The 19,795-nt window shown below is 44.6% G+C and overlaps 2 gene segments (V, D, J or C); both read right to left on the bottom strand.

The window, feature by feature from the left end:
- Positions 1–4,536: 4,536 nt before the first annotated feature.
- Positions 4,537–5,217, bottom strand: LOC128584888 (immunoglobulin lambda variable 5-39-like). The segment is given in 2 exon segments: positions 4,537–4,961; positions 5,084–5,217. Coding segments are annotated over 2 exon segments (456 nt in total).
- Positions 5,218–17,885: 12,668 nt separating this feature from the next.
- Positions 17,886–18,726, bottom strand: LOC128584889 (immunoglobulin lambda variable 4-69-like). The segment is given in 2 exon segments: positions 17,886–18,488; positions 18,601–18,726. Coding segments are annotated over 2 exon segments (384 nt in total).
- Positions 18,727–19,795: the final 1,069 nt, after the last annotated feature.

Below are 19,795 nucleotides of genomic sequence, written 5' to 3'. Positions count from 1 at the left end.
TGCTCTCCATCCTTTCTGCCTGGGACATGTGGTTATATTCTTTTCAACATTTCTGAGGTTACAGCAAGCGCTTCCTAACTAGTTTGTCTGCATTTAGCCCTGGCTTCCCTCCAGTCTACCCTTGGGTGAGCTTAACAACAACAAAACATCTGTTCATGTCACTCCTCTTCCTACAATCCTCTGGTGGTTCCTGGTTCTCTCCATAATAAAATGCAAACTCCTTAGTACGGTTTAAAGGCCTGTTACGATCTGGCTCCTGCCTACCTTTCCAGCTCCTGCCTCCTCCACATACTCGGGGCACTTCTCTCATACCTAGATAGGCCCTTCCTCTTGCTCCTCCTCATTAAGCAAACTCTTGCTAATTCCTTAAGATTCAACTCTGGCATCCTCTCCTAAAAGCTTTCCCTGAAATCCAGATGCGTATCTATATGCTAGCACTTTACGTTTATTAATATTCTATGTGGGGGCACTCAACAAATGCTTGGTAAGCCAAACTGTTAAGGGCATGACTGTATTCATTTTTGTATCTTCTCTTGCTTACCACTGTTTCATAAAAGGTGATATTGATGGAAAAATAAATCATTGAAAGAGTATATGAATATTATGCTGAGGAGGAGGTACTTTTTTTTAACTGTAAAGTGGAATTGTAGAGAGCTATCACAGGCTATGGTGAACATTCATTTCCCAGTGTCAGGGTTTTAAGCCTGGGTGACTTGGAGAATGAATGGTCGGGTCACACTGCCAGAAATGCTGCGTGCTAAGTATTGTCCTCTGCTTTAAAACTAGACACTTGACATTTTGCTTTGTACATTTTCCATGGCGGCATTTTGTTGCAGCCTAAAAAAAGTAACTAGTAAATACTCAGCATATTTATTACCAAAGTAATGTGTTCAGGCTGAGTGCAATGGCGCATGCCTGTAGTCCTAGCACTCTGGGAGGCTGAGATGGCCTGAGCTCAGGAGTTTGAGACCAGCCTAAGCAAGAGCAAGACCCGTCTCTACAAAAAATAGAAAAACTATCCGGGTGTTGTGGTAGGCACTGGTAGTCCCAGCTACTCAGGAGACTGAGGCAAGAGGAATTCTTGAGGTTACTGTGAGCTATGACACCCTGGCACTCTACCCAGGAAAAAAAAGAGAGAGAAGTAATCTGTGCGAAGAACCTCACCCATACCCTGAGGCCTACTCTTAGCCCTCCCAGTGCCCCATTTTACCCTGTCATCATGGATGAGGCTCTGAGATTCAGTGGACTCATGGACATCTACTACCGCTTTTACTTGGTAATAAAATGACAGTGCCTTGACATTTTGGCATAGTTGTTTTACGGCATAAGCCTTGTCAAATATCCTGTTTTGTGTCTTCCCTAATGACATCCCCTGAGCAGGAAGGATGGACAGGTGGGTGATGAGAGTAGAGTCCCCCAAGACTGGTTACACTGTCTTGCCTCTGTTCTGAGAATGTGTCGAGCCACTCCATACCTCCAGCCTCAGGAGGCAGAGAAGGAATGGTGGCTAATTTGTCCTCCAGTTAGTGTCTGAAAGAGGAACAGAGGCATCGTCGACGGACTGCTTATTTCAGAAGAAGAGGGTTATGTATTAATCCACTTGCACCGATTTTTGTAGAGAAATATCAGGGACTTTGTCTTATTCCTGTCTGCTCCCCTTAATCATCTAGCATAATTCGTTTAACATGTAGGTGCTTAAGAACTGTTAATAAAAGAAGTGAAAAAATGAAAAAGTTGTGACTGCACTTAACACTATTATATGTCTGACTTTCATAAACCTAAGCATTTAGGCTAAGAATGCCATGAATCATTAAAATACACAAAATCCAAAATTTGGGGTAAATAATGTTTTTCTTAAACCAAACCTGACAATAGAGCAACTGATAAAATTTGTAGGCTTGAAATCCATTTTTTAAAATTGCTTTTTTCAGTGGCTCACTTTTCCAGCTTTTCCTCCTTCCTTTGGCAAAAGCAATGAAACATTGCCCAATATTGTTTTTAAGTTGGGAATAGGTAGCGGGGTGGGGTGTTGTCTATACCTGCTTAGGAAGGAAAGCAGAAATGATAATTTATGTTTGAAATACATCCTGTACAGGTTTTTAAAGACTGGTTACTGGAAAAATCAGCCTCCAAAATTATTGTTGATACTATCAGTTACCCAAGCAACATGCAGCAAAATACATTGATAATGATAAAGCAGCAGTCAGTCAAACACACAGTGTTCTTTCCTTGCCAGACTGTTCAAAGTGCTTTGGTTAAAATAACTTACTTAATCCTCACAATGGCTCTGTGACGGGGGTAGTGTCATTAGCCCTGTTTTGCAGATGGGCTACTGATGAGGAGGGCGACTTGACCAATGTTGGATGACTAGAAGGTGGCACAGCTGAGGCACAAGTGGGCAGTCTGGCTCCAAAGCCTGTGCTCTTAGGTACTGCATTAACCTGCATCTCTAGATTCAAGACAGTGATCGCCCGTTAAGTAGAAAGGGGGCCTACAAGTCCACACGTAATCTTCCCCCTTCTCTTGTTTCCCTGAGCTCTCTTGTTTCCCTTGTATCTTCCAAGGGTGGGGACGCTGCAGCCTTAAGGCCACGTGTGGCCCTCTAGATCCCTAAGTGTGGCCCCTCATCTGAATCCAGACCTCACAGAACAAATTCCTTTATTGAAATCTCATTCACTCCACTCCAGATGTACTGGCCGCCTTCCTTGATGTTGCTGAAACTTGCTACCCCGGTTACCTTTGCATTTGTTCTCCCTGTTTGGATGGTTGCTCCTCCACCCACATAGAGATCCGGTTGTTCTATTTCTTCCTGGCTGAGTCTAGGGAGAGGATGTGATTTTAAATATTGATCCATTTCCTTCACATTGTCAAATTTCTGGGCATAGAGTTTCTGGTAGTATTCAGACATGATCTCTTGTATCTCTGTGGGATTAGTTGTTATTTCCCCTTTATCATTTCTGATTGAGGTTACTAGAGATTTTTACTTTTCTATTTCTAGTTATTCTGACCAAAGGTTTATCTATTTTATTTATTTTTTCAAAAAACCAACTCCTTGTTTCATTAATTTTCTGAATGATTCTTTTGTTTTCAATTTTATTGATCTCTGATTTCATTTTGGATATTTCTTTTCTTCTACTGGGTTTAGGCTTAGATTGTCCTTCTTTTCCAATTCCACAAGATGGCTTGTGAGTTTGTTGGTGTGCTCTCTTTCTGTTTTTCAAATGTAGCCATCTAAAGTGGTAAATTTTCCTCTCAAAACTGCTTTTGCAGTATCCCACAGGTTTTGGTAGCTTATGTCATCATTGTTGTTACGCTCAAGGAAGTTAATGATTTCCTGTTTTATGTCTTTGTGACAGTTGGGTAACTGTCATTCAAAAGAAGGTTGTTTAATTTCTATGCCTTTGTATGGGGTTGAATGTTTTTGTCAGAGTTGAGTTCCACCTTTAGTGCCTTATGGTCTGACAAGATACAGGTAAAATTTCAATCCTTTTGATTCTGTTGAGGTTTGTTTTGTGGCTTAGGATAGGATCAATTTTGGAGAATGTCCCAAGGGGCGATGAGAAGAATGTATATTCTTTATCTTTGGGATGGAGTGTTCTATATGCTTCTATCAAGCACAGTTGTTCTAGGGTCTCATTTAAATCTCTTATATTTTTGTTGAATTTCTGTTTAGAGGATCTTTCCAGCTCTGTAAGAGTAATGTTAAAGTCCCCTGTTATTATAGTATTATCTGATATCATATTGCTCAGAGTGAGTGAGGTCTGTTTCAAAAATCTGGGAGCATATAAATTGGGTGCATAAATATTTAGAATTCAAATGTCTTCTTGTTTAATTTTTCCCTTGACCAATATAAAGTGACCACCTTTGTCTTTTTTGACTTTAGTTGCTTTAAATGCACATGTGTCTAAAAATAAGATTGCAACTACACTTTTCTTCTGAATTCCGGAACTCTGAACTGAATAAACATTTATTCTTTATAAATAGCCCAATTAGTGGTATTATTTTTATAACAAATGAAAGAGGACTGAGACAGCATGTGTGGGCTCAACCATGCCCTTACTCAACCACAATCACCCTGGAGGGAATCTTTGCTCTGAAAAGTGATTTACTGGCCAGGCATAGTGGCTCACAATGGTAATCCTAGCACTCTGGGAGGTGGAGGAGGGTGGATTGCTTGAGCTTAGGAGTTTGAGACCTGTGTGAGGCAAGAGAATCATTTGAGTCCCAAGAGTTGGAAATTACTGCGAGCTATAATGCTATAATACCATTTATTGGGCTATTTATAAATAGCCCTATCTACCCCGGGTGACAGAGTGAGACTCTGTCTCAAAAAAAATAAAAATAAACAAACAAAACACAAAACTGATTTACTCAACTTGTAGGCATGCTAAATGTGTGAAGACAATAGCAATAGATAAAACTGACATTTTATGGCAAAAACAATGACAAGAAAACCTCACATTTCCACATGCGTAATTCCTAGAAAACTTAGGTAGGTGCTGGTGGACAAAGTAATAATATAAGTCAATCCTTAGCTCGATTCAACCCCAGTCAGAGCAGCAGTGTCTGCACCAGGCAGGAAGAACACAAGGGAGGTTTTTGTATCACTTCCCCCTTGGTCTGGAGCACTGTGTAAGTGTTAGTGTTACCATGATATGCACAGCAGTAATAGTCAGCCTCATCCTCAGCCTGTAGCCCAGAGATGTGCAGAATTGCTGCATTAGCCGAGCCATCTTTGGATCCAGAGAAGCGGCTGGGGACCCCAGAGCCCTGATGCTTATCTGAGTCAGACTTGAATCTCAGGAGATACCGGGGACGGCCCCCTGGCTTCTGCTGGTACCACGTCATGTGATAGCCACCAACAACAGAACTGCTGCTCAGGGTGCAGGTGAGTCTGGCTGATGCTCCAGGAGAAGCAGAGAGGAAAGGTGGCTGAGTCAGCACAGGCTGGGAAAGGGAACCTGCAAACACAGATGTTCGTGGTTGAAAAACCAGGGACAAAAGTGGAGCTGCATAGAGACATGAGACAGAGGGCACTGGCTGGGCCAGGGGGCTGCTCCAGGACATGGAGGCCCATCCCTACCTGAGAAGTAGCAGAGGAGAAGGAGGAGGAGAGGGGGCCAGGCCATGGTGAACACGGTCCTCCTGAGGTCCAGAGCAGGACTGGGATCCCAGGCCTCTCTTATCCCTCCACTGAGGTCACAGGGGAGGGGTTATGGATGCAAATATGTCCCGCCCATCACCTGCCCTGCCCAGCCGCATGCATTTGTTGAGGATCTGGGGGCTGGTGGAGGGGGGAGTATGTCAGGCATAACCTGGGAGGAGGCAGGTGCTAGAAAACCACACTGAGAGAACACAGCTGCAGAGTCTGTGCCAGGCTCCACTGCCCCAGCTATAGGCAGTTTGGGGGTTGGCAGCTGTTGGTGTCCCCTGTGCAGACCCCAGAAAGAGCCACAGCGGCCCCCCTGCTCACTGCGCAGGCTGCAGTCTGTCAGTGGGAGTCTATGTGAGTGGCCCCACCAACGGCCTGTTCACTGTCAGTCCACAGAGTCCACAGCCACACCCTGCTATGTCCTGAGTAACCCATGGTCATAATCAGCCTTTCCAGTAAGGACGCCTGAATCACTAGGAGAAGCCATGTGGGAAATATGATGACATTCCGGTGTTGGAAGCTGCAGTGAGGTGGGGGGATGCAACGGGATCTGAAAGCAAAGCCCTTAGCAGTCCCTTCCCCAGGAACCAGGGAAGGAGGCAGCTACTCCCTGGGTCTGAATGGAGAGTGGGCTCCTGTTGAGGGACAAATATGGAAAACACTATTTCTAAATGAAATAGATGCCCCTTCTAGAAAATGGAGTAGTGTATAAGTACAAAGGTTCAGATATGTCAGACTGTGGGGTGTTGAGAATGACAGAACTTCTCACTTCAAAGGTCTCCTGGTTTGGGGGTGATGCTGTGGCCAGGTCACACTGCGTGTCCATGTGTTGCTGCTTCCCTGGTTACAGATGACCTTGCTCCAGCCACCCTAGCACTGTGCATAAAAAAGTCAGCACAGCTGGAACAGAAGGATGTGAGATAGCTTCTGTCTTGGGACTTTGGAACATGCATCCATACATGCAAAAAAAAAATTATGAATTAATATTTATGAAATGAGTCTTAAAACTCAGTGGATTTACAGGCATGAGAATAGGAAGGGGAGAATCATGAAGCCCACTGTGAGAAATTAGGGGAAAGGAGAATGGGTGGGAGATGGTTGAAGAAGGGAGATGCCCCAGTGATGACAACAGGTTTTGTCATGGAAGATACGAATTTAACTTCATTAGTTTCCCTTAGTCTCCTGGTCAACCATGTAGGGATCAGTGATGTCTTTGGGGTAGGACTTCCTAATGGCATGGGGCTCTGTCTTCCTTCCTCTCTCTTTGTTTTCCCAGCTTTAAGAGAGTTTGCAATTCCACATACAATGGGGAGCGTGAAATTGCTCCTTCTTTGGACAATCTCCATCAACTTCACCTTATGAGTGAAACAAGAAATAAAAGTCTTTTCTAAATTGTGGTTGGAAACTTCAATCATTGGCTTTACAGAATTTGGGCCTGTTATTTTTTATATTCATCTAATTTCTAATAAAGGCCCTACTGTTGTGCCCAGGAATTCCCAAAGACCACGCCATCACCCTAGCCGAATTAACATAAGAGTCCTCTATTGAAGAGCCAGCTGGCGACTGCCTCACTGCCCCAAGATGGGGTTTCTGAGAGCAGCCCCTAGTGCTTAAAAGGTCATGTTTTTAAGGCTCGGTCTGCATCGTGGTTGGCACGCAGGCTGTCTAGGTGCATCTGGGTAGGGTAGCAAGCAAGCATTGTACAGAAGCAGAATTTTGCTGTTAGTTAGCCATACATTTTTGTTTTAATATTTTTCCCCTATATATCTTAGTTTCAGTACTTTTCCCACCTGGTATTGTTTAAAAGTCAGTCTGGAAACAGTTGGTACCTCCCCGTCTGTTTCCCAGGGAGTTAGCCAACCAAGAAACTTGGAGTGAATTAGAAGCAAGAAATTAATTAGTACTTTCCCATCTGTCTTAGGTGTGAACTAGACTTCTTTCTTTCTTTCTTTTTTTTTGAAAGTTTATGGTCCAGAAATTTACCAGGAGTTAACTGGTATTTTTCCATTATAGCCTAGGCCTGACACCTTTGTGTCTTAGCCTAGGCTCACTAGGCCTAACACACCGTTATAGTTTATTTTTACTTTGGCCCCAACCAAAGTTGGGGCCTAGTAACACACTTCCCAGGGTGTCATGGGCAAGGTCAGTCCTGATCCTCTCACTGCTATGGTCAAGGGGAGGAAGGGAGGGAGACATCTGAGGACCAATGTGGATTCTCAGAACTGGGATGGAGGCCCAAGGAGGACATGACAAGGCTATTCTCTGTCTAATGGAAAAAATTCCTTATCGTCACCTGATTCTGGATGTGGCTGAAGTTCCCATACAGGTGACATTTGGCATAAGATATTCCTCCCTAACTGTGACTGTTGTATATGTTTGTTTGTTAGACAATTAGTTTGGTTTCCTTTGATTATTTTGAGTCTTCAAAATTGTTGGGAATTATTTACTGGGAAATTACTGGGAAATATTTCTGATTCACTAAAATAATAGTGTGGGTATATTTTAATTTGAAATAAAAGTAATAGGCAGTTTTTGTCCCTCTTTCATCTGTGTGTGTCACTGTGAGTGGAACCACTGTGCCCAATGGCATGGGAATAGTGAACCTCATCCTCAGCCTGCAGCCCAGAGATGTGCAGGATCCCTGCATTGGCCGAGGCATCTTAGGATCCAGAGAAGGAACTGGAAACCCTGGAAGATCTGGGACTTGTCGGAATCTGACTTAAATTTAGGAGATACTGGGAGAGCTCCCTGGCTTCTGCTGATACCCGTGTATGCTAATGTCATCAACACAGAAGCCGCTGCTCAGGGGCAGGAGCATCTGGCTGATTCTCCAGGAGATACAGAGAGGGAGGGCGGCTGAGTCAGCACAGGAAACCTACAAACACAGATAAGCATCGGATGATGCAGAGGCAAGGGTACATACTCCAAGGGCATGATTCAAAAGAAATCAAAATAGATTTTGGGTTACCCTGGGCCTCTAGGACCTATCCCATCTACCTGAGCAGTGAGAGAGGACCAGAAGGAGGGCAGGAGCCAGGCAATGGTTGTCACAGTCCTGGTCTCCACAGAGGGACTGGACTGCCCCAGGTCTCCTTTTCTCCTCACCCTCTGTGGAGAAGGGGCTGCTTGTGCAAATGTGTTTACATCTAGGAAGTTGAAGCAATAGTCACTTGGATACTGTTTAGTGATTCTCCCCCAGGAAGGCATCCTCCAAGTCTCTAGATCACATCTGATGGGGCCACAGAAAATGCTCATGCAGTGTTTTGCTTAATGGCCACATATTCAGTATGTGACATGGGCAGAGTTAAGAGTTTAAGTTACTTTGACATGTGTGCTCCAAGGTGAGGCTGATACCTGGTAGCTGTTGGATCAGCCACCTTGAGCAGAATGTTTCAAGAATAAAGGCATACGGTTCATGTTCAGTAATGAGTGTTATGGGGATACTTTAAAAATGATAGAAATTGCTAATCTCTCATTTGTACTGATGTCTAGTGCACAATACATTTCAGAAACAAGAATCATAAGCAAAAAATAAATAAATAAATAAAGAAGATGACCCCTTCTATAAATATAAACTATTTTTATGAATGAAAGAACTCTGGCATTATAGGCCTTGAACTCTTAAGAAATTTTTATTTGTTTGGCTTGCTGCCTGTAGCTCAATGGCTAGGGTGCTGGCCACATACACCGAGGCTGTCGGGTTTGATCCCAGCCTGGGCCTGCCTAACAACAAAGCCAACTACAACAAAAAAACAGCTGGGTATTGTGGTGGGCACTGGCAGTCCAAGCTACTAGGGAGGCTGAGGCAAGAGAATCACTTAAACCCAAGAGTTTGAGGTTTCTATGTGCTGTGATGCCATAGCACTCCATTGAAGGCAACATAGTAAGACTCTGTCTCCAAAAAAAAAAAAAAAAAAACAAAGGAAAGAAAAAGAAACTCATCTCTTAAAAAGAAAGAAATAGGCCTTGTGTTTAAGGAACTTTACAGTTCAGTGAGAGAAAGGGAGAAAATCCTTTACTAAACACTCTAATACAAGGTAGAATATAAGAGGTCTGTCAATGCAAGTTGGGGAGAACTTTCACAGCATTAGAAAGCAGGAGAGAAGCAAGAACTATAGTTATGGGCTGGGCACAGTGGCTCACGCCTGTAATCCTAGCACTCTGGAAATTGCCTAGCACTAAGGCCATGGAATGCCTGAGCTCACAGGTTCTAGACTAGCCTGAGGCAGAGCCAGCCCTTGTCTCTAAAAATAGCCAGGCATTGGAGCTGCCCTGGGACCCTTTATCGGACCTCCAGAAGACCTGCGCTGGGACCCGTGATCGGCACCCTCCTGGACCTCTGGAACAGCTGGGCTGGAACCGGGATCAACACCCTACCAACTCCGGAAGAGCTGCCTTGTAATTGGCACCCTCCCGGACTTCCAGAAGAGCTGCTCTGGGACCTGCTACCCTGCCTGTCGGGACTCTGCACACCCTGACCAGGAACTTGGGGAGCTGCACAACCCCACGTCCTCCCTCCTGTACCCTCCCTGCCTCCACACCTGCCTGCTCATCTGGCCAGGGACTCTGGTAGCCATGTGCCCTCCATAACCCTCCCTGCCTCTACATGGAGCCCTCCTCCTGGCCAGAGACTGCTGGAGCCTTGGGCCCTCTGTGCCAAAGTCACTGGGCCCCAGGCACTCCCAGAAGTGTGCACACCATCCCCTGCCCTGTTGCTGGATCCGGGTGTGTCACACTCGGGAGCTGCTCCCACAACCAGAATTCCCTGGCTCGGGCAGCCCCAGAGGAGCTTCACAGGGTCACTCCCTCCAAAGATCCAGCAATAATAGAGTGATCCAGCTGGGGTCTAATCTTGGAGAGACACCTCCCAACTCTGAGGATGGCCAGAGGAAATGGTATAAAACAATCATGAGGCGAAATCAAGGGAAATACTCTGGCAATATGAATAATCAGAATAGATCAACTCCCCAAAGGAACAATGGGGAAGACACAGCACAAGATCCCATGAACAAACAAATAGCTGAGATGTCAGAAATCAACTTCAGAATCTGGATAGCAAATAATATTAAATTAGAATTCCAAGCAGTAACCCAAAAGATGTCTCAAGAATTCAACAAATTCAAAGACCAAATGACCAAAGATTTTGACACATTGAGACATTTATCAAAAGGCTTATCAATATTCTCAATTAATGTGAATAGTTTAAATTGTCCTCTCACAAGGCTTATCAATATTCTCAATTAATGTGAATGGTTTAAATTGTCCTCTAAAGAGGCACATGTTGGCTGACTGGAAGTTTACTGCATACAAAAACTCAAGCCAGGTATCTGCTGCATACAAAAATCTCATCTTATATTAAAAGACAAATATAGACTCAAGGTGAAGTGATGGTCATCTATACCCCAGGCAAATGGAAAACAGAAAAAAGAAGGCATTGCAATCCTATTCTCAGACACAATAGGCTTTAAACCAACCGAAATGAGGAAGGATAATGATGGACACTTCATATTTGTTAAAGGTAATGTACAATATGATGAGATTTCAATTATTAATATTTATGCACCCAACCAGAATGCACCTCAATTTATAAGAGAAACTCTAACAGACATGAGCAACTTCATTTCTTCCAGTTCCATAGTAGTTGGAGATTTTAAGAACCCCTTAGCAGTGCGGGATAGATCCTCCAAAAAGAAGCAAAGCAAAGAAATCTTAGATTTAAAGTTAATCATTCAACATTTGGACTTAACAGACATCTACAGAACATTTCATGCCAACAAAACTGAATACACATTCTTCTCATCAGCCCACAGAACATCCAAAATCAACCACATCCTAGGCCACAAATCTAACCTCAGCAAATTTAAAAAAATAGAAATTATTCCTTTTATCTTCTCAGACAATCATGGAATAAAAGTTGAACTCAATAACAACAGGAACCTGCATACCCATACAAAAATGTGGAAGCTAAAAAACCTTATGCTAAAGGATATATAGGTTATAGATGAGATTAAGAAGGAAATCACCAAATTTTTGGAACAAAACAACAATGAAGATATGAATTATCAGAACTGCTGGGATACTGCAAAGGCAGCTTAATAGGGAAATTTATAGCACTGCAAGCCTTCCTCAAGAAAACAGAAAGAGAGGAAGTCAATAACTTAATGGGACATCTCAAGCAATTGGAGAAGGAAGAACACTCCAACCTCAAACCCAGCAGAAGAAAAGAAATAACCAAAATCAGAGCAGAATTAAATGAAATTGAAAAGAAAAGAATTATACAACAGATCAATAAATCCAAAAGTTGGTTTTTTGAAAAGGTCAATAAAATAGATAATCCTTTGGCCAAACTAACCAGGAAAAAAAGTAAAATCTCTAATTTCATCAATCAGAAATGGTAAAGATGAAATAACAACAGACCCCTCAGAAATTCAAAAAATCCATAACGACTATAACAAGAAACTTTACTCTCAGAAATATGAAAATCTGAAAGAAATCAACCAATACTTGGACGTACAAAACCTACCAAGACTTAGCCAGAACGAAGTGGAAACATTGAACAGGCCTATATCAAGTTCTGAAATAGCATCAACTATACAAAATCTCCCTAAAAAGAAAAGCCCAGGACCAGATGGCTTTACGTCAGAATTCTACCAAACCTTTAAAAAGGAACTAGTACCTATATTACTAAACCTCTTCCAAAATATAGAAATAGAAGAAATATTACCCAACACGTTCTACGAACCAAACATCACCTTGATCCCTAAACCAGGGAAAGACCCAACAAGAAAAGAAAATTATGGACCAATATGACCAATTAATATTGATGTAAAAATACTCAATAAGATCCTAACAAACAGAATCCAACAACACATCAAAAAAATTATACACCACAACCAAATGGGATTTATCCCAGGGTCTCAAGGCTGGTTCAATATACGTAAATCTATAAATGTAATTCAACACATAAACAAACTAAAAAATAAACACCACATGATTCTCTCAATTGATGCAGAAAAAGCTTTTGATAATTTCCAGCATCCTTTCATGATCAGAACACTTAAGAAAATTGGTATAGAAGGGATATTTCTTAAACTAATAGAAGCCATCTACAGCAAACCCACAGCCAATATCATATTGAATGGAGTTAAATTGAAAGCATTTCCACTTAGATCAGGAACCAGGCATGGTTGCCCATTGTCTCCATTGCTCTTTAACATTGTCATGGAAGTTTTAGCCATTGCAATTAGGGAGGAAAAGGCAATCAAGGGTATCCAAATAGGGTCAGAAGAGATCAAACTTTCACTCTTTGCAGATGATATGATCGTATATCTGAAAAACACTAGGGATTCTACTACAAAACTTTTAGAAGTGATCAAGGAATACAGCAATGTCTCAGGCTACAAAATCAACACCCATAAATCTGTAGCCTTTATATATATCAACAATAGCCAAGCTGAAAAAACAGTCAAGGACTCTATTCCTTTCACAGTAGTGCCAAAGAAGATGAAATATTTGGGAGTTTATCTAACAAAGGACGTGAAAGATCTCTATAAAGAGAACTATGAAACTTTAAGAAAAGAAATAGCTGAAGATGTTAACAAATGGAAAAACATACCATGCTTGTGGCTGGGAGGAATCAACATCGTTAAAATGTCTATGCTACCCAAAGCAATATATAATTTTAATGCAATTCCTATCAAAGCTCCATCATCATATTTTAAAGATCTTGAAAAAATAATACTTCGTTTTATATGGAATCAGAAAAAACCTCGAATAGCCAAAACATTACACAGAAATAAAAACAAAACAGGAGGAATCACGCTGCCAGACCTGAGACTGTACTATAAATTGATAGTGATCAAAACAGCATGGTAATGGCACAAAAACAGAGAGGTAGATGTCTGGAACAGAATAGAGAGCTAATAGATGAATCCAGCTACTTACCGTTATTTGATCTTTGACAAGCCATTTAAAAACATTCAGTGGGGAAAAGATTCCCTATTTAACAAATGGTGCTGGTTGAACTGGCTGGAGATCTGTAAAAGACTGAAACTGGACCCACACCTTTCACCATTAACTAAGATAGACTCTCACTGGATCAAAGATTTAAACTTAAGACATGAAACTATAAAAATACTTGAAGAAAGTGCAGGGAAAACTCTTGAAGGAATCAGCCTGGGTGAATATTTTATGAGGAGGACCCCCCAGGCAATTGAAGCAGTACCAAAAATACACTACTGGGACCTGATCAAACTAAAAAGCTTCTGCATAGCCAAGAACATAGTAAGTAAAGCAGGCAGACAGCCCTCAGAATGGGAGAAAATATTTGCAGGTTATACCTGTGATAAAGGTTTAAGCAGAATCCACAGAGAACTCAAACGTATTAGCAAGAAAAGAACAAGTTATTCCATCTCAGGCTGGACAAAAGACTTGAAGAGAAACTTCTCTAAAGAAGACAGACACACAATCTACAGACACATGAAAAAAAGCTCATCATCCTTAATCATCAGAGAAATGCAAATCAAAACTACTTTGAGATATCATCTAACCCCAGTAAGAGTAGCCCACATAACAAAATCCCAAAACCAGAGATGTTGGCGTGGATGTGGAGAAAAGAGCACACTTCTACACTGCCGGTGGGAATGTTTCTTTTGGAAGGATGTTTGGAGAATACTTAGAGATCTAAAAATAGACTTGCCATTCAATCCTATAATTCCTTTACTAGGTATATACCAAGAAGACCAAAAATCACAATATAACAAAGACATCTGTACCAGAATGTTTATTGCAGCCCAATTCATAATCGCTAAATCATGGAAGAAGTTCAAGTGCCCATTGACCCACGAATGGACTAGCAAATTGTGGTACATGTATACCATGGAATATTATGCAGCCTGAAAGAAAGATGGAGACCTTGCCTCTTTCATGTTTACATGGATGGAGCTGGAACATATTCTTCTTAGCAAAGTATCTCAGGAATGGAAGAAAAATATCCAATGTACTCAGCCCTACTATGAAGCTAATTTATAGCTTTCATATGAAGGCTATAACCCAAGTATAGCTCAAGAATATGGGGAAAGGGCCAAGGGAGGGGGGATATTAGGGTGAAGAGAGGGTAATGGGTGGGACCACACCTATGGTGCATCTTAGAATGGGTGCTGGAAAGAATAGGGGGGAGGGGAGGGAGGGGGAGGTGGGTAGAGGGAAGGGGATTGGTGGGATTACACCAGTGGTGCATCTTACAAGGGTATATGTGAAACTTGGTAAACGGTCTGTGAAGCTAGTGAATGATGCCCCATGATTATATCAATGCACATAGCTATGATTTAATAAAAAAAAAAGAATGGGTGCTGGAGAAATTCTATTAAATGCAGAATACAAATGTCTACATACAATAACTAAGAAAATGCCATGAAGGCTACGTTGAACAGTTTGATGAGAATATCTCACATTGTATATGAAACCAGCACATTGTACCCCTTGATTGCATAAATGTACACAGCTATGATTTAACAATAAAAAAAGTGCTAGAATTATAGGTGTGAGCCACCACTCTAAGTAACTCATAATAGTGTATTTTCTATGACTCAAAATGATTATGGCATATATTTCCATTGGATTCTTTATCTTTTTGTGATTTGAAACTTTATGACAATGTAATTCTTGTGACCTATTTTCATGGATATTAGGGCAGATTTAACAAATGGTTTATTCAGCCATGTATTGTAATAAATCTTTACTGAGTAAAAAAAAAAAAAAAAAATAGTCAAACATTGTTACAGGTGCCTGTAGTCCTAGGTACATGGGAGGCTAAGGCAAGAGGATCACTTAAGCCCAGGAGTTTGAGGTTGCTGTGAGGTGTGACATAACAGCACTCTACCCAGGGCGACATAGTGAGACTCTGTCTCAAAAAAAAAGAAATTTTGTTTGAAAGCTTTTGGAGTTAGCACCCTCTAATCCCACCCTGGTTGAGTAAACACTCCTGCCATCTCAGAGACAGAATGTGGGGACAGTGCCTGGGACAGAAGTCCCTGGGCTGTGAGGGGCCCTCAGGCAGCTCTGAGTCCTCACCTGGCCTAAACCTCAGTGAGCAGAGGGAGGAAGGAGGGGAAGGGGGGAGTCCAGGTGTGGGGAGCACCTCTGCTCTGTTCCCCGGCCCCCCTAATGGAGCCCCAATACCCTTGTCTCCCGATCCTCCCCTCTCCCTGGACAGAAACAGTCCTTTCTTCAAACCTGTGATCCTCCCCTGGGCTGTGCTGCCCCACTCAGGGCAGAGTGTGACCTGCCCATGGGAGCTGGTGCTGGGACAGAGACCACAAGGAAGGAATGACCTGCACACCCCAGAGGCTCTGGGAGGGACAGCGGGTAGGACAGATGGCCCTGCATAGAGGACACTGACCATGGTTGTTCCGTGATCTTTCCCAGAACCCTTCAGGCCTAGGTTTTGTTCAACTCAAGATCTCAGGTTGACAGGTCTCCTCTTTGTCACAGCTCTCACAGCTCTATTCCCCATGTGTCCTCTCATTAAGGGTCACAAAATAAAATCGTTCCTTCATGCTGTACCCCATTACCACATCTGCCCCAGACCTGTCCTCTGACCTCCCCCTGCTCACTTCACTTTGCTTTTCTGCATAACCCTGGGGCCTCGGCCCCCAAAGCTGTCTCTGCAGGACCCACACTGCAGAGAACTCAGCGCCTAACAGGACAGCTGGGCCTCTCTCTCACTTCCCTTCTGCACCAGCCCTCGGCCAAGCCAGAGCCAGGCCCTGCAGATGCTGAGCCTACATCTCCCTCAGGGTCAGACTTCACTGTCACGGTCAGTTCCTGAGGGGCAGACGTGGAGTTGGAGATTCTGTCTGAACAGACTGCTGGAAGTGCTTTCTGATCATCCCAGACACACACTGTCTGCCTATTAGACAGTTATCCTCGCTCCTCCCAGCCTTTGGTCACTAATCGACAGTGGAGGATTAAAGACCTGAATACCACAGAAAATTCCAAGGTTGAGGAGCTCATCATGGTGCACGAAGGAGCAGGGAGCAGAGAGCAGCTGCCCTGGTGGCTCTTGGTAGATGCTGGACAAGGTGACAGTGCTCTGTGGTCTGACCTTTAGTAGTTCACAACGCAATGAGGTGAACGTTAGTATCATCCTGGTAACCAACAACATAGACAGGGGTGGGTGGGTGAGGAATAATTAAGGCATGTGAGGTTAAAGTTGAGAAACTTTAACAGATACAGTGCACTCATCTGGATGAAGGGCACACTTAAAACTTTGACCTGAAATCAAATTATGTAATCAAAATGTGTGTACCTCTATAATATCTGAAATAGGTAAAACATAAATAAATAAATAAATAAATAAATAAATGCAAATAAACAAAGTAGGGAAGGTGAGCAGTGATGGGCCCCAGAGCCATCTCCTTTTGGGGATCGTTCATCGTGCGTGTGAGGATCCAGGAGCTTCCTGTGGACACACTATGAAGAGGAAGAGGACACAGGTTCCCCAGGATTTCAGAGATCAGAGAATAATGCAGAAGTCTGAGCCAGGTGCAGGTGCCATGTGGGGTGTGGACAGAAGGGACCTGGGGCAGCTTGTGTGACATGGCAGGTGCCCCAGGTCCCTTCTCCCTGTTGCCCCACCCACACATGGTGGGGTTCTTATCTCAGGAAACGAATGTTCTATGGCCATTGAAAGGCCAGTAAGAAAGGGCTTTATTGCCCTGGATGAGAGAAATACTAGCCTAGTTGAGAGAATCAGACCTCCTGGAAGCACAAGTAACAGCAACAGCCACAACCTGAGCAGGAAGGGCCACGGGATGGATCCAATGAAGGGCGTGGAGGGAAGATTCTTCTCTCACTCTCCATGGATGGGAGCTCTCAGTGGCATCTGGTTTTATTCAGTTGTGACAGTGATGATCAGCCTGACCCTCAACCTGGAGACCAGGGGTGTCCCGGAGGTTGTGCTGACAAAGAAGAATCAGGTTGGTGCCCCCGAAGGTCCATCACTTCTTTGCTGGGTTATAAAGTGAGAGGTTCTTCCTGGAAGCCCGGGCACCAGTCTCCGTGGTAGCTGTGAAAGAGTGTGCAGCACTCTGTGCAGGAGAAGGTGACTCAGGATATGGGCATGTCACAAGCTGCTGGGGACAGCTGGGTGATACATGCACAGAGAAGTTTCTGCTCCCTTATGCCCCTCAGACACACCTTCCGCCTCAAAGCCCAAACTGTTGAAGGGACCACAGTTAGTGTCTTTGGGCTCAGGAAACCCACCCTTGGGGTCCCAATGTCCCTGAGTGGGATCAGGTGTAGGAAACTCACATTCATTCCCCCAACTCCCTTGGAGCAGGCTCAGCATTTCACAGCAGAGGAGGAGCCTCCCTTTCCCCTCTCACCTCACACGAGGACATTGCTGACCTCACAGCCATTGTTGTCCCCATAGCTACCCCTCTGTCCTGATGTGACAGCTAACGCTGTGAGTACCCATGAGTGAGCCAGGCCACCTCTATGCCTGGAATTCCTCCCTGACCTATGTCCTCAGGCAGGAAATCACTTCCCATTGTCTGGTCAACCACAATGTAGGGAGATTGGGAGCCTCAGGCAGCCCTGAGCACAGGTGACTGGGAGGGAATGGGAGGTGTCTGCTTGACAACCAGAAGGACACAGTTCATGCTGTAGGACTGTCCACCTGCTGAGATGGTCCCTGGGTTCTGACCAAGATGTGAGTCAGAAGAGGCTCATTTTCCACCTTTGAAGAAAACAAGACCAGCCCAGCAGACACTGGGTTTAGCACATTTAGATAAACAGGCAACATTTCAGGGTCAGCACAGGGGTTTGTTTTTGCTTTGAGTTTTCCTGAGACTTCAGAACCGTTGAAGGGAATATAGAGTGGAAAGATTTTAAATCCAATGTGCTTCCAAGGAGAGTTTGTTTATATGGTACATATTTTAAAGTCTGAAAATTGTCATAGAACAAGACCTTAAGCAGGCTGAGGTTTTTGTCCCACTTCCTCATCTGCCCGTGTCACTGTGAGCAATATCACTGCTGTCATAGGACTGACAGTAATAATCAGCCTCGTCCTCAGACTGGAGGTTGGAGATGGTCAAGTAGCGGTCAGCCCCAGAGCCCGAGCCTGAGAAGCGGTCAGGGATCCCGTCCCCCTTGCCATTGGTTCCATCATCATCAATCCACATCAAGTACCCAGGGGCCTTCCCTGGCTGCTGCTGGTGCCATGCAATGGTGTAGTCACTGTATCCACTGCTCAGGGTGCAGGTGAGCTTGACTGAGGCTCCCAAGGAGGCAGATGCAGAGGGCGGCTGAGTCAGCACAGGCTGGGAGAGGGACCCTGGAAACACAGACACCCATTATGAAGGACAAGGGGGAAGGACAGTCCTGGCATGGATGTGGGAGGAGGTGTCAGTGGGCTGGGTGGTCAGGGTGCTGAGGACCGTCCTGACCTGTGCAGTGAAGGAGGAGGGTGAGGAGGAGGAATGGGGTCCAGGCCATGGTGCAGACACCCCAGAGCTCTGCTGAGGCAGACACGCTGCAGGTCTCTCTTATCCCCCCTCCAGCCCCAGAGGAGAGAGAGGGGCCCTGCATGCAAATGTGCTGCTCAGTCCAACCCTCCCTGGGCCTGTGTGCAGCCTCACTGGCTGGGTGTCATTTCTGGGAGGGAGGCTGGCCTAGGGATCAAGAGTGAACACAGCTACTGGCACCAGCGAGTCCTTAGCAGAGCCCAGGGCCAGGAGTCTGGGTTCTCAGCTGAGCCCCACAGAACCCTCAGTGTCAGGCCCGCAGCGCCCCCTGCTGCCCACTTCCAAGGCCAGCGTGTCTGTGACCAGAACCCAGGGGGTCCCGAGAGAAGCTTCTGCCCCCACCAGGGCCTTGATCACTGCCCACTCCCTGCCCAAGGGCACAGTGAGGCTCCTTCCTCCTCAGGGCAGCTCCTACCTCATCTCAGTCCTTCGTTGTCTAGTTCTGGCTCCTCAGTAGGAACAGGACACACAACTCAGCCCTCATTAAGGGGATGGGATGTCTCATACACAAATTGTACATGAATTAAGATGCCCATTAGCTAAGAACAGGACAGTTCAGCCATGATCCCACTTCCCAGGCTGCTCTTGAAGCCTGTTTCTCTGTCCCCATTGGATCACTCAGGAGATCACACACAGGGAGCAGAGTGGGGAGGTCAAAACACTCTATCAGTCATCACAGCCTGAAAACAGAACCCAGAAACAAAAATCAGACACGTGACAGGACTGAGGAAGGAAGACAGAGGGACCCCTTTAAAGGATTGTCTCAGAAATCTTTTTGTACCTGGGCAAAGAGTGAGGAGGAAGAGTCCAGGCCATGGTGTGGACTTTCCAAAAATCCTCCAGACCAAGACTGTTTCTGGACTCTGGGATGGTTCTTTGATCTCCTCCTCAGCTCCGTGGGAGGAGGGTGTGTGTTGGGTTGTGCATTATGGGAATATGAGCCCTTCACCAACAGCACCAGCACCATCTGATTCTCGGTCTCCCCAGCCCAGGGAGCAGCAACAGTGTCAGGCAGGCTGGGTGCTGGGAGCCCCTTAGGAGGAAGCACTGGTGTCCCCTCCAACTCAGGCCAGTGAGCTCAGGCCCAGGGAGCATTAAATTCGAGCATTTGAGTGTT

Source organism: Nycticebus coucang, chromosome 4 (genome assembly GCF_027406575.1).
Source record: "Nycticebus coucang isolate mNycCou1 chromosome 4, mNycCou1.pri, whole genome shotgun sequence".
Classification (NCBI taxonomy): domain Eukaryota; kingdom Metazoa; phylum Chordata; class Mammalia; order Primates; family Lorisidae; genus Nycticebus; species Nycticebus coucang.
Note: the sequence above shows the minus strand (reverse complement) of the source record. Positions and strands in the feature narration are given on the sequence as shown.